Here is a 15,973-nt window from a genome sequence, read left to right on the forward strand (position 1 = left end):
ATTCATATTACTTGATTTCAAGACTTACTATAACCTATCAATACAGTGTGGTAGTAACGTAAGGGTCGACTTGTATCAATGGAACAGAATAGAGTCTAGAAATAAATGCACACATATATGGTCAATTAATTTTTGACAATAGTACCAAAATAATTTAATGGAGAGAGTTTTTCAAGAAATTATGCTGAAAAAAACTGGACGTTCGTATTAAAAAACAAATAAATTAACAAAAGAATTAACAAATGCAATCCATAGCTTGTACTATTTTTTAAAAAACTCAAATAGATCTTATAAATGTAAAACCTAAACCTACAGACTTCTATAAGAAAAGATAGGAGGAAATCTTTTTTTTTTTTTTTTGAGGAAGATTAGCGGTGAGCTAACATCTGTGCCCATCTTCCTCTACTTTATATGTGGGACGCCTGTCACAGCATAGCTTGCCAAGCAGTACGTAGGTCCGTGCCCAGGATCTAAACTGGCGAACCCCAGGCCACCGAAGTGGAACATGTGAACTTAACCTCTGTGCCAGAGGGCCAGCCCCATAGGAGGAAATCTTTGAGGCCTTAGGTGAGGTAGGAATATTTTAGATAGCATACACAAAAAATTTGATTTAAAAGTCTGATACAGTAAACTTCACTGAAATTAAAAACTTATGCTCTTTGCAAGACATTGCTAAGAATATGAAAAGGCAAGCCACAGATTAGAGAAAAATACTCGCAAAACACAAAGCAAATGAAAGACTTCTACCTAGCATCTAAGAACTCTTACAAGTAAATAATAAGACAATTTGAAAATACACTTCACCAAAGAAAAGGATATGAACAGCAAATAAAAACATGAAAAGATTATCAACATCGTTATTAGAGAACTATAAAATAATACCACAATGACATACCATCATACACCTACTCAAATGGCTAATATTTTATTTTAAATAGATAATGGAAAAGTGCTGATAAGAATGTGGAGCAACTGAAATTCTATACACTGCTGGTGGGAATCTATAATGGTACAAATGCCTTGGAAAAACTTACCATAAAAACTTTCTCTCATGTATTTATCCAAGAGTAATGAAAACATCCACACAAAGACCTGAATGGTTTTAGCAATTTTATTTATAATAGCCTCAAAGTAAGATTGATTCAAATGATCATCAACCTGTGAATGCATAAATAAACTAAGGTACATCAACACAATGGAATATTACACAGGAATGAAAAAGATTGAACAACTAATAAATGCAACAACATGATTCCACTTATATGACATTCTGGAAAAGGTAAACCTATAGGGACAGAAATCAGATAAGTGGTTGCCAGCGCTGGAGGTAGGAAAAGTGAATTGACTCCACAGAAGCACCAGGAAATTTTTTGGAGTGATGGAAATGCTCTATATAGTGATTGCAGCTGTGGTTATACAACTGTATATATTTGTTAACACTCATTGAACTGTTAACCTAAAATGGTAAATTTTACTGTATATAAGTTATACTTCAATAAACCTGACTTTAAAAAAAGACTTGCAATAGTTTAAATGATAAAAATAGTGGCTTGAGCTGGGATGGTGGTGGATGATGGTAAGTAGTAGATAAATCCACAATGTACCTAGGATATAAAATCCATGGGAAAGGTGAATGCATTGAGATGAGAGGTGAGGGGAAGGGAGACATATCTCTCTCTTATGAAAAATACCACAGCATGTCTAGAATGGTGATGGATTTTTAAAAATACACTCATCTGTCTTATCACAATGCAAATGCTAAGAGGTAAAGAGACAGCAGCACGATAGAACAAGACGTGACAAATGGCAACGTTAGTCCAGTTCAAAGCAGAGTCCTCCCATCTACACTATAATAAGGGGCAAATCTCATCATGCAAAACTATGAAGTATGTAGAGAAAGATTAGGACAATTAAATAATCATCGTACTCAATAACTATGTACAGAGCCTGTAATTTGTGAAAAGCACTCCGTTAGACACTATGCAGACTGTAATTAAAGATCATATGGTATTGGAGGAAAAACACCTTGAAAAGAGAGCAGGAGATGTGGCTTTTGTTCTGCACACGAATTCTAATAAATACTGTGATCCTGGTTAGTACTTCTAACCTGTGAGTATCCGTGTTTGTCAGATTTGTCTTTCCCTAATACCCCTTTGATGTTATCCTTCTGATATATTACAATAGGGCAGCCACTAGGAGCTGAAAATTCATTTAAAATTTAATTTGAAATCTTCTTTTCAAGCTTGTTAGGTTCTGGGGATGCAAAGCCCTTAAGGAGCTTCTAGTCTAATGACGGATCCGAGTAAGTAAACAGTGTGACAAGACCCAAGAGCAGCCCAAATAAAATAGAGGGTCAGATACAAATAAACTTTACCTTAAACCTCAAATATGTGCACATTTTTCCTGTGATTAGATTCGCCACCTCCACCTTCGACATGTACAGAGTATGAGGTACCTTATGAACAAAAATTGGCTCACTCACAAAGCCCCGGGTTTGGAATGTATCCATATATGTAATACAAAATTATTAGGAAAAGCAATTCTCTTTTTATAATGTGAGATGAGCAGAAAGCAGTCCTGATAGGTTATTTTCATGTGTTGCTACTTTCAGTTCACCCTATATACACTCTAAAAAGGCACTTCTAAAATCTAATCTCAAAAAACAAATATCACATTGTCCAAATTATTTGCACCCACATGCTACATGGCCACGAGTCATTTGCTTGTTTTATTAACAACAGATAAATCAAAGCCTGAAACGTCAATAAAATTTACCTTTACTTCTGTGTGTCTGTGTCTGAAGTCACAGTTTGGTCATTAAATTTTCTGGATTGGGCACACATCTTAGAACAATTTGAGATTGATTACTTACCTCTCACCTTGCCAATCCACCAAGAATAATCATTTTGAGGAAAAAAAAATGTTTCTTGAAGTTGTGAAAATGCACGGAACTCTGGAAAACAGAGAAACTTGAAGCGCAGCATGGCTTACCTGGCTTGAGATGCGCGAACGGAATTTCTCCGGTGAGAAGTTCCCACAGACACAGAGCGTAGCTGAAGACGTCAGCTTTGATGGTGTAGCGTGTGCATTGCGTGAACACCTCGGGAGCCATCCAGCGGAGGTTCTGCATGTCGAGAAACATCCACAAGCCATTTACCAAGTGTCGAGTTCTTCCACTGTAGCGCAGCGTTCTTCTTAGTGGGGAGTCGTCAAGTGTTCTCCCCACGCTCTCAAAAGACAGAAACTTAAAACAACATCCATACTGCCCTCAACGTGTGCAATAAACTGGCCTGTTTATGCATAAATAGCATAATGACTGCTGCTGCTCAGTTTTTCAAAGGGCATTTTTTAATCATTGGAAGATCATGAAATCCATAATTCTTCTAAGATATCCCAACAATATTAATCATCAAGCAACCCTGCCTCTTATAAAATGATGATCGCAGCAGCAGCACTTTTCCTTATCTCTGAACATTTTCCCGCTAGAAGGTCTATGAGCTTCTGAATAGCCAACCACGGATTCATCCATGAACTCTATGCCTCCCTGGGGGTGAATCACGCACTGTGGGAGGGACCTTCTCTCCTTTAAATCTTCAGGTAGTAATTGAGGAAGTCACTAGATTAGTGCATGAATAGTGCCCTCATGACTGAGGAGAGAAGGGGCCTTAGGGAAGGCTCAGAACGTTCCTGTGAAGCGCACTGCTCACTGGCAGGACCAGGTCTGTCAGACCTCCCCTGTTGGCCCGGTCATGTTATTTCTGAATGCTGTCAGTGCAATATGTTCCAGAAAGAAAGCCATAAAGTGCTACAAGGGTCTCTGTACAAAGTTCTATCCTCAGGTTTCCACGGCATTATTTACATTTTTTTCACTTGCCATCAGATAGTTTTCAGCTTTAAACATAAGTTTCCATTCTGGGATGCAAATGCATATGTTCGGTTTATCTGTGGTTTAGGAAACAGAGAACCGGATATTTGAGTTAGGAGATGAAAATTCTAGTTCTGGCTCCACCACTGACTGTTTGGGCAGCTCTAGACAAGTCCCTCGTGCTTGCTGGGACTCAGCTTCCTCAAGGGCAGAACCGGGGAGGAAGCCCTTCAGCTCTAAGGTCCCATGGCTCCGTGATCATATCAACGTACTTTGCCAGACACCTTCTGTCTTTGTATTACCACTGAAGGAAACCAGCGTTCTTTTATTACTCTAACTGAAATTCTGAGTGTGGTGCAGGCTGCTGATAATTCTTTTGAAGTGTCTACCTTATTTTGAAATCATGCATAATTACAGCTTTCCAAGAATATCTTTATTCCGATTATGGTGCTTATGTGCGATTCTTCCACACGAGCTTTCACACTCCAAATGGCCTCCACGTACACAGCAGATTAAGCACTGTGTCACAACATTGCATAAGTGGGAGTAGGCATACAGTATGCCCATTGTTTCTCAGGGGGGTAATAGAGTAATTAGCAAACTGACATAAGGCCACATAACTAGTAAGGCCTTCAAAAGAAATCTAGAGTAGTGCTGTGCTTAAAGACTACACTACTAGGATAAAACAATATTACTCGATGTCGGTGAAATTCAATTCAATTCCATTAAACAAAAGTTTATTTAGTCAGAGAGTCTCAACTGGCTGCATTCTAGAATCACCTGGGGGGAACTTTTAAAACATACAGGTACCCAAGATCAACCTCAGACCAATGGAATCAGAACTGCTGCATGTTGGATTCAGGCAGTGTGTTTTTAAAAAGTTCCCAGAGTGATTTCAGCATGCGGTCAGGGTTGAGAATCACTGATTTAGCTGTCTCTATGTCCCAGGACTGGATGAGGTCTGTGTGTCCTATCAAAAGAGGACTCACTCTTCCCACCTCCCTTACCTCATATCCTACCCACGCTCCTCCTGCTCACTCCCTCCCAGTCACTCTGCCCTTGAACACACAAAGAACTCTTTTGCTTCAGGGCCTTTGCACTTACCATCCTCCCTGTCTACACTGCTCTTCCCCCTACATGGCTGACTCCCATGTCAGGTCTCTTATCAAATGTTATTCTTCCCCCTGACCCTACCTACATGGCACCCTTATCACTCTCCATTCATATATTCTACTTTGTTTTTTCTTTATAACACTTATCATCACCTAATATATATTTTGTTCATTTGCTCAATGTCTATCTCCTTCTAATAGAATATTAGCTGCACAGGAACAAGAACTTTATTTTGTTCACTGCAATATCCCCAGTTCCTAGGAACACATCTGGCATCTAGTAGGTGTTCCATAAACATTTATTGAATGAATGAGTGAAATCTAACTGGGGAAACGAGCATGCACAATCCCACCTACAATACAACATGGCCAATCTGTGGTTCCTGCTTCCTCTCTAACTCATCTCTCTCTTTCTCCCCCTCACACAGAGCACGCCAACAATGCTAACCTATCTGACGTTTCCCCCAGGAAGTCTGGTGTTTCTCATCCTCCCTTGTGCCTTTTGCTCATGCTGTTGTTCTCTCTGCCTGGCACCCCTGCCATTCTCCCTGCATTTAATTTACTCCTATTTATCCCACCTGAGCTCCTGTCATGCTTTGTCATACCTCTGTCACTGAACCTCCACTCTGCTTTAAATCTATCTGCTTGTTCCTATGTTTTCCCCACTGCTTAGTCCTGTTTTCCCCACTAGCTCCTTGAGATGGAGGACTAAGCCTTTATTCACATTTTGCATTCTTGACCCTTTGCAAAATGCCTGATACATTGTAGGCCCTCAATAAATGTCTGTTGAATGAATAAGAGTACAAACTAGCAGTACATACAAAGTGCTACAAAAGCACAGAGAGAACAGTGTATGGGAGGGCAGAGGGCAGAAGGTACTGAAAGTGGATACAATTTCCTGGGCCTTGCAAGATAAGGAGACTTCCTCCAGGTGGGGTGTAGTGAAGGGCTTTCCAGGCAGAGAATACCACACTGGCAGGGTCACAGGGATGTATGTGCAAGGGAATGGCATGTTTGGGGAATGGCCAGGTGGCTGTGTCTGGGGCACAGGGCACTTGAGAGAACTTGTGGTGGAAGAGGAGGTCACAGAGGAGCCCAGGAGCCAGACTGGGGAGGGCAGGAGGCTGCTGGCATCATTGATGGTTAACAGGAAGAGGTGAGTTGTCAGAAGACAACCCTTGGCTGATGTTGCAAAGAATGAACTGGAAGAGAGGACTGGAGTTGGAAGCCTATTGCAGTGGTCCAGAAAAGAGATGATGAGGACACGAACTGAGGCAGCAAAATATGAGGTTGGGATGGATTTAAAAAAAGAAATAGAAACAAACAGAAAAAGTGATTCACTAATGTGTAGGCAGAATCAGGAAAAGGAAGGAATAAAAAATTACCCCATGCTTGGGTAACTAAATAACACAGGTAGTCCAGAGAGAGAAGTGTACTTCCTTTTTGAGAGGGGGAGTGAAGAAGAGGTCAGGTAATGCATTTAATTGCAGACATTTTGAGCACAATTATGCCTGCGTCAGGTGTTATAATTTATATTTTACTTTAACATTAATGCTTGGCTATACCACCTATTGCCTTATAATGCTGAATTGGAAAACTATGAATTGTTAACAGATGCAGGTAGACTACGAATGTTATAGTTACCTATTGAGTGTTAACTCTATTACTTAATAGGGAGATCTAAATATGAAAGCCAATTATCCATGCCCACGGTGTACTTTTGAATTATATTTGAAATAAATTCTGTATTATTTTATCCGTAACATTTCCCAAATATATATCTAATCTATTTCTCTGGTATGGCCTTGAAATAGATCTTTTGAGGGCTTACTGAAAATAAAAATGTAAAATATTATCCTGCCCCTGGGACAATGCCATCTCTTCCAGTTAAAGCTGCTCTCATCTCACTTCCTCTCATGCTGAGTTTACGCATTTTAATTGTTTCATAATTATAGGGAACACAAGCAGCAGCTAACCCCAGGTTGTTTTGTCATGTTGTCTTCATCCAGAGACTGTAGAAATCTTGATTCTAAAGGAAACAGAAAATGAGTTCATGTCAAAGGAAATATCTTAAAAAACCAAGGTCAAAGATTACAGCTAAAATTTTGAAATCCCAAGGAAGTTCTATCTTATTTGAATTCTCACTTCTTTATTTTCTAGTTGAAGATATCAAAGAGAAAAAACTGAAAATAGGGGCTGGGTCTGTGGCCGAGTGGTTGAGTTCGTGCGCTCTGCTGCAGGCGGCCCAGTGTTTCATTGGTTCGAATCCTGGGCACAGACATGGCACTGCTCATCAAGCCACGCTGAGGCGGCATCCCACATGCCACAACTAGAAGGACCCACAACGAAGAATATGAAACTACGTACCAGGGGGCTTTGGGGAGAAAAAGGAAAAAAAAAAACAAATAAAAAGAAATGATATACTTTTAAAATCCAGGGTTATTGAAATCTGAATGACTTAGAGATGTACAGCTGTCAGTGTGAAATCTATTTTCAGAGGCATCATGTGATATTAGGCACCGACCGGGAACGAAGAAAGAACTGATGTCATTCGGGTAGTATTCATGGAAATCTCACCTCCAAAATCTGCCACCACAGCGTGCCCATCTTCATAGAGAAGAATATTGTGACTGTAAAAAAAAAGCAGACTTTGAGTAAACTTTACTATTTCCCAGTCAAACTGACCCCTGGAGGAAGAGGACAACCGTCATCATTTGCTTACCCCAGAGGCTGAGTGAGCCCTGAAGGCTAACAGAGATCTCAGGTTGGTGGTAGTGATTTTTTCAGTTTTGCGAATTCAAAAGGGATATTTACAAAACATGGTCCTCTTATATCTAACTTTGAAAGTATACAAAGCATCCTACCTTAGATAAACCCTCTAAACTTTTCAAGAAGCCCCCTTAGCTGAAGATCAGTTTTTCAGCTCATTGAGGCTCATTTTCTAACACAACTGTGGTTACAGCAAGAGGGTAAGAGGCATGTGTGAGCATATTGGAGTCAGAGAAAGGGAGCCAGCTTGCCAGAACCCCTAGGCACAAGGCAGGGCCTGACATGAATATAGTCAAAGGACTCTATGGAGAATGTTTTGGCCAATACTTTCTAGCCACAATCCCAGGACAAAGGAGTGTTTTTAAGGCTGTAAAAAGAGGCCAGCTGAACTTTTTAAGTTCACTTTTTAAGGTCTTAGATAGGAAAAGGTTTGTGGGTCACCAAAAGTCTCCTTTCCAAGCCAGAATTAAGCTAGATTAAGAGTCTTTCCTTTTCAAGAAGTAAATCAAGGTTGGGACAGTTCAAAGAGAGGCCATTCCTCCCACATATTGGTGAGTTGAGTTGTGGGGAATCTTACGGACAAGCATATTGTGACATGAGGTTGTCTTCTTATCGAGTGCCTTTCTTTATGCTCATTTCACATTTGGCTTGTAAATGAGTGATTCGGTATAAGGAGATCCCCCACTGGATTTCTTATAGTTCACATAGGCTATACTATAGCTATTTTATCTGCTTTATCCTTAATTGCTTTGCTTCATGATCAAAATATGGAAAATAGTGTTATTCTCTAGTCTTGAATAAGTCCAGTAATATATTGAATCATTTATTTTTTGTGCTGACTTGAGCTTTACAAGAAAGTTACTTTTGAACTTCTCTTGTATCATTAATGAATTTTATTTTTTCTGGTATAGATTTAATCCTCTTTTCAACTACCAAAAGTCTAGAATGTCTTCAAAGTTACTTTGCTTGGAAAAGCCCAACAATAGAGGATGTCAAAACAAAAAACCCCCAACATGCTCTCTTTATAAATTATCAATTAATAAGTGTGATGAGAAGAACAGTGTCATGATAAAGAACTCTACAGCATCAGGAGCTTTGTGGAAGTTCCAATGCAACAAGAAAAATCCATCTACTGCTGTACCACTAGGTTCTTTGAAGGATTTAGCAGAGTTTCAATACCACAGTCCCTTGGCCTATCAAGAGATAACAGGTGTTACATGTCATAGTTATCATTAAAACACATACTGAGCATGGATTCAACAATCATAATAAATTTATATGTATGGCATCCTTGCCATTATTTTAATTTTAATTCCAATTGCTTATCTAGAACAATGGTTAACGAAAAACATTTTCAGCAGAACAAACTTAATATATAAAACAAATTTACGAATGGAGCTGCTCTAGTTAATATAGGGAAAAGCTCACAGAGCTGCTCCTTAACTTTCACCTTTTCCACAATAGCAATCATTGAGGAAACAGCCTAAAACCACAGATCTAGAGAAGCCCCCAAATAAGTTATGATTCTAAGGAATATTTTGTTAATTCATTTGTTTGTTGAAATTTTTTCCAAAGTAAACATTTTATGTTACTAAGGACGATTATAACAGCTAGCTGAAATTGGGGTGGAGTGTTTAGAAAAATTTTATTCTTTTATCAAAGAAATTTAAGTGAGTTTGGTCACTGGTTGCCCAGTGTATTTGGTCTGAGAGACAAGATATCTCAGGAGGCAGGGATTATCCTCATTGCTGAACCCCCAGGATTGTTAGCAAACTGATTATTACACAAGAGTGTTCAATAAACATTTGCTGGACAAATAAATTAATTAAAAGAGACTGACATTGTCAGTTTGTCATGAGTTTGGAAGGGTAAAGATTATATTAGTTAATCAGCAAGTACTTATTGAATACCACTCATCAAGCCATAAATAAATATTTAGAATTCAGAGAATCCTGGAATTGGAAGAGACATTAGAACTAACCTAGTCTCACCCTCTTAGTTTCTAGAGGAGGAGTCCAAAGCTCAGAGAATTTAAGCGTATCGACAGCTAGTGGCAGTGAAGATACAGAATCCAGTTCATCTAGGCCCCCATCTCAGATCTTAGAACAGTGATTGGTAAATAGTAGGTGATCAGTGAATTTTATGAATCATCTGTGTCATATTATGGACCTTTCCCCAAAGCATGATATTTACTTTCCTCACATCTTCAAGACACCCTCCCCTGAGCGATACAAAGTGATGCAAGTTAAGGATTCCATCTTCAAGGACCTACCTTATAACTGGATGATGAAAATGAAGATGAATGTGGGTAATATGAAATTCAAGGAAATAATGTAGGTTAAAAAGGGAATAAGTTTTGAAGTCGGCCTTGAGGGACTGTCAGTAAGCCTATAAATGAAAGCTGGTCATGTGCCAGGAAGTTTCCTTTGTACTGGGGTATAGTGGTGAACAAGACAGGCAAAGAGCTTGTGAGCTTCTGTTGCAGTGGGAAAGAAATGAGGCAGAGACAAAGAGGAAAAAAAATCCAGGTTAGGGGAAGAACTGAGTAAAAGCCAAATTGAGAGTGTGTGTAGTCTGTAATAGGAATTATAGGAAGAATGTACTTATTAAACTGGAGAGAACATGCTGAGGCATAATCAGGGGAAACTGAGTGGAGGTGGTGTTGGATTATAATGGAATTTGAAAGCCAGGACAGGAACTCTAGACTTCATACAAGGAGCTAGAAGTTTTTATGGCTAGGGTGAAATGCTCTGAAAGCAGAAAGACTAATGTTCAAGAATAATTTTAGGCCCTAGGTACTGAATGACTAAAGTAAGAAGATAGAGTGGAAAACAAAGAAAAAGATTGAATCCATCAAAACATCTGAAAGAAGTGTCAAGATCTTGGAACAGTCTAATTTTGGAAATAAAAAGGAACAAAAAAACAAGGATCACCTTCAAGTTTTCTAGTTTGGAGTTCTTAAGCACAAAGCAGTAACATATCCAGTTAGAAAGGGTTGTCTTACTAAAAGTCCTATGAATTTCAATGAAAAGGATAGTGGTTGAATTGGGAGGCTGAGAAACTTGGCTAAAGTCAATGCTGTGTTTGGCAAGACTCACCAGACAAATAACTATTATTTTTGTCAAATTGAAATATCATTCAGAAGAACTCTTGTGCTCTTAACAAACAGTAGCAAACTAAACAAAACTCAGGATGCAGTGACAACTTAGGAGCACAGAATAATGTGAGTTCATAGCAGCAAACGGGAGAAATGTCAAACAGGATGCTATGAAAATGACACTGCAGGATGAGAACATTTTGGGAAGTTCTGCAATTAAATGAAATTTTCTATTCACTTCAAAATGGTCTTTTGGATTTTTTCATTCCTTCTTTAATCACTCAGTAACAATGAAAACTAATTTTTACAACTACCTCTAAGATTCATGCATTCATCTTTTAGTTAGAGCTAAGCGACACAGGCAAGGCTGAAGCTGACAGAATTTGTGCTAATCAGCGACAGCATCAAGGCCTCATGGCGGGTGTCACCTCAGAGCCAGAGAGCCATTGGAAGAGTCATCAGCATTGGGGTTGAGTGTACCTAGGGAAGGGGATGAACTGGGAGCTGAAGCCAGCTACGGCAATAGAAGTGGTACAATTATTACTAGTGATGAGTTCAAGAGTTTACTAGTGAGGTGTGTCATGAACTGGAAGTTTTGAGAAGAGTGAGAACAATGAAAATTGTGGAAATGGTGGGGCAGTAACAGCGAGGGTGGTAGTAAAGACAGAGGGAGTAAACATTGCGTGAGAGCCTCCTGTGTGCAGGCACTGGTGCTTTCAAGACTTTTCCATTCCTCATGGAGCCACTGAGTGGTTGGTTTTAGCACATCTATTCTATGGATGGATAACTGAGGCTCAGAGTGGTTACAGAAGATGGCCAGTATCACAGCTGGTAAGAGGTGGAACATTCAAATTTCAGTCTCCAAAGTCCAGCCTTTTTAGGAGATGCTGACTGCCATATCACCTAGACCGGCTCTCAGGAGCCAGGACTGCTCCAACTAGATATCTAGGCAGAAATTCCAGAAAGCCTGCTTGGGTGAAGAGAGGCCTACCTGCTAGTGCCAAAATACCTGTGTTCAATGTCTGACCATAAGGTAATGAGACTGAAGTCAACGAGCTCCATGGAAATAAATCTGATACACCAGTGTACCACCAGGACACAGCAGGCACAGACTAACCCCACTCCCTTCCAGAGCACGGTTAATATGTCATATGTGGTGAATGAAGCACAGTCACCGTGAACATGGAACCTGCAATCTGACCTGGGAAGTAAGGCAGGCACCGGGGAGTATCAGTGCCATCCAGATCAGGAGAGAGAAATAAAAGAAAGGTGATGGAAATTCCAAGACTTTTTCTTTCCCGGAAGGCTCATTTTCATCTGTTTGCTTTGTGTAAAATTCTGGGGACAGGCAGTCTTCTGTCATATATGACACTCTGCAGAGTACCTTCATGCACATAACATTTGGTGGAAACAGCCCTGTGAGTCAGACCCTTTTGATTTGAATTTGTTAGATCAGCAAACCTGTCAGTAATTGGTTGAGCTGGCACCTTAGCCCAAGTCCTACCATTTAGGGGAAAGGAATTGAGGAGAAGTAAGGGGCAGGAGATGAAAACACATAGGTTTCACTGAAGGGAAGAAGGAAAATGGTGAGCAGATGCTGTAATACACAAACACGTGTACATAAACAGTGCACACACACTTGCCTTCTAAACTCTCCAGAAACATGTTTAAGGGTGAAGTGCCACGGAGGAATGCTCTCCAGAAAGCAGTGAGTTTGGTAAAACTATTAAAGGAAGTTAAGTAGATAAAAGTCAACAAGTCTTTAATTCTTACAGTAATTTTCAGCATTTCTGGACTTAACATTTTGATTTCATCTAAATGAGTGTGATTCTAAAAGTCTGTGCTGTTTGCTAACTTGTAATTTTGTTGTGTCCTGTGAGCCTTAAGCTCAGAAGCAAGTTGCCTAGCTATGAATGTGCCAAGTCAGCCTTGCAGCATCAGCAGCTCAGAGGCCTTTATTGCTGCCTTTAGTCATCCTGCATCACAGGAGAAATAATGTGCCAGAATGATGTTCACCAGTGTGGGGATCTGCACAGCTTTACTCTTCTTGCCGTGATGGCCTAGTTCTGTGCTGGAAACTGTAGCGGCTGCCTTCAGAGAGACTACAGTCTGATTGAGAATGAAATACAAACTAACAGGAAGAAACATTATCATACATAGGCTCAAATTTAAAGTGGTTTTCACTGTGAGAGACATAGAAAAAAATATAGAGAATCTAAGAATTAATTCTGAAAAAGATCATTAACATAGTAGAAGAAAAGTTCTTAAGGAACCGGAGGGAGTATGTAGGACAAGGGTCTAGAATCGGAATATGTGGTTTTTACTGTTACTTGTCCTGTGACTTTGGACAAATTATGATACTTTAACTTTTTGAGTCTTCCTTTCTCATCTTGAAAACTTGAGAGAGGAATGAAAGAAATTAAAACAGATAATACATGGAATTTTGCAAATTCTGAACTGCTAAATAGGGATTGGTTATTATTAATACACAGAAGACCTAGCTTACAGAGTGTCTGTACAACTTAAATGTAGACGTCCTTTGTACACTATAAAGCTGTGTAGACGTTAGGTAGTAAGTGATGAATCTTGAAAGCAAAGTACCTTCCTGAATCAAAACTTAGAATAGAAACTGACTTTACTACGGAATATTTCAACCCACTCTCAACCCTAGAGTCTCTTCTCTTTCCACTTCCATTGTCTAACTCTACAAAACTGTCACTGCTTTGCCTGAATGACTGCACTTCACCTGAAGGAATCTTTGTTGCCGCGCCTGCATTGATACCGCAGTATTTGGACAAGGCTCTAGCTTTGTCTTTTATCATGAAGCAAATATTTGGGTCAACTGTTTATGGAACAGAACTGAGTATTTATCTTTTTGAAGTGTCTGTCCCTTACAGATCCTTCCACAATAAAGTCCTTCTAACCTTAGCAATGCATGCACTTAGCAGAATACATAATAAAACTGAGGGCGAGATTTTCTTCATCCAAATAACTGATGCGAATACAATCCATGCTCTGACCTTCAGTTCCTTCTTGCACAATTGCACAGTTCACTTTCAGAGAAGAATAAGCTGTTTTCAATGTGGGGTGTGTGTGTGTTTGTATCTTTTACATGTTTTCTCCAGTTTTCTTTTAAATAAAAGTGAATGGAAGTTAAATTCTGCTGGTTCCTTGCAACAAAAGAAAATTTTCTCCAACCTCAGAACTGAATTAATTTAATGAAGTCATTATGTAAGCATCATGAGTCTTTTCATTTTAATTGCCTGTATTGAAAATTTACCTAAAGTGCTCAAATGATTCATAATCAGTTGGTTATGCACTACAGTCCAATACTAATTGTCACTATTAATCAGACTGGCCTGATTATTAGACCATTTTCCAATTCTGACTTTCTTCCAGAGCTGGTCTGAAGTTCACTGTGGCCTTAGAAGTATCAAGGTGACTTGCTACTCTCTCAGTCTGCTACAATTAAGAGGGTTTTTTTTGGTTACTTAAAAAAAAAAGCATAAATATTAATTCTTTTTTTTCTGAATTATGGAGCCATGTAATTGCCTGTGTCAGTCCCTACTAACGAACACTAGTAGTTTAAGGGCACCATGGCCAACCTCTCAGTGTCCTTATTTGATGAGATGACAGCCACGGAAGTGTAAACCTAATAACGCAATAGCAATGCTTCCCAGACTTCATCTGAGCCACTGTTTTCTGTTGTGTGCCTGAAGGTGATTAACTTACATGATTAAAGACACATGGCTATCGGCATGCCTGGAAGCATTCCAAGGGTTAAATCAGTGGGAGCAATTAGGCTTCATTTTGAATCTCATCACACGGTGAAAGTCATTAGTTTACAAACACATCTGCCTGACAAGCAATCATTCAGACCTGATGCTGAGTCCGGGTCTGCCTGCTGCTACATTTTGCTGTGGTGTATGTGATGGCCCAGGATGCTCTCCTGCTACAGACCTCTCTCTGGGGAGTACCACCTCCTTGACCTTCAGCACAGGCACCGATATTGTTCTCTCCTCTCGAACCACCCTTGAAAACCCCTCCTGAACCTTTGCCACTGCCAAACTCAATGTGGTCTCTTGACCTCTGAGTATGTGACCCCCGTGCACTGAACTGCTTCCAATTTGTTTCAAGTATAAAGCAAAGTGCTAACTAGACCCTTGAAATGCAGTGCAAACTCACATCTACTTGCTTTGGAGCATCATGATCTTTCTTAAAATTTACCTTCGGGTCATCTAGATTAGCTCCTTGTAGTCAGATATAGTCTCATAGTCTCACTATTTTGGCAAATTTCTGCCTCTGATTTTAAATTTCTATCGCTGCTTCTTACATCATTAGGTAACAAAAACTAATTAAAAACTCATTATCTTCATGAGGGTAACTGCTGGAGGTCCCAAGGTTGAGCCCCAGATAATGGAGACAGAACAACTGGGCTCTGAGAGCTTATTTATATCTCCTTATGATGTATGTTATGTGGTGATTGGACCCTCAGCAACCATCTGAGGGTCCTCATGATTTTGGCTGCACATAGAAACCTGGTAACAATTGTATTGTGACGTCAGAAATCACGTACTTTTCTTCACAGACAAATAAAGCCTCTACTTATATTCTTGATACCTCCTTTGTAACTTGTGGCTCAACACAAACTATTCCAGGACTGCTACCACAACCAGAAGATTTTATTGTCATTCTTCTTCTGCAAGAAAAGTGAAGCCTCTGAAAATCCAGTTTTTAGATTTTATTTCATCAGGGCACCTCTCCTTACCAAAGGCCAGAGAAACCCAAGCCTAGTTTCCCCATTAATATCTTCGAAGTAGCTCTTTACCAAAAATAAGAATTGTACTTCTATTTTTTCATACTAGCAGAAAGCAACCCAAGTCTGGCTTCATACAGACTGACTTGGGATATTTTGAATCTACCCCTAGTTCTTTAGAAAAGGCACGCAGGCAAAGAGCCACGTAGACAATACAATAGCCCCCCAAGCTCATTCAGGAGTAGCAATATACAGATCTTGAGCATAATCTAGGTAAGAGAGAGGAATTTACCAAAGCCCCATATCATGAACTCCTAAACACTGAAAGCCTAATTTCAGTGAACTCTTGGCAACCATGGAAACAGAAAATTCCA

At 39.6% G+C, this 15,973-nt stretch overlaps 1 protein-coding gene across 7 annotated transcripts in view; it reads right to left on the bottom strand.

Annotated features, from left to right (window-relative positions):
• Positions 1-15,973, bottom strand: part of TNNI3K (TNNI3 interacting kinase) — a 265,756-nt gene that overhangs the window by 89,403 nt on the left and 160,380 nt on the right. For all 7 annotated transcript variants that reach the window (XM_008525043.2, XM_070592131.1, XM_070592134.1 and 4 more), the window contains 3 exons: positions 7,555-7,607; positions 6,954-7,006; positions 2,992-3,124 (listed from right to left, as the gene is read on the bottom strand). In XM_008525043.2, coding sequence (XP_008523265.1) covers positions 2,992-3,124; positions 6,954-7,006; positions 7,555-7,607 — 239 coding nt within the window. The remainder of the gene's footprint in view (positions 1-2,991; positions 3,125-6,953; positions 7,007-7,554; positions 7,608-15,973) is intronic.

Source organism: Equus przewalskii, chromosome 24 (assembly GCF_037783145.1).
Source record: "Equus przewalskii isolate Varuska chromosome 24, EquPr2, whole genome shotgun sequence".
Classification (NCBI taxonomy): domain Eukaryota; kingdom Metazoa; phylum Chordata; class Mammalia; order Perissodactyla; family Equidae; genus Equus; species Equus przewalskii.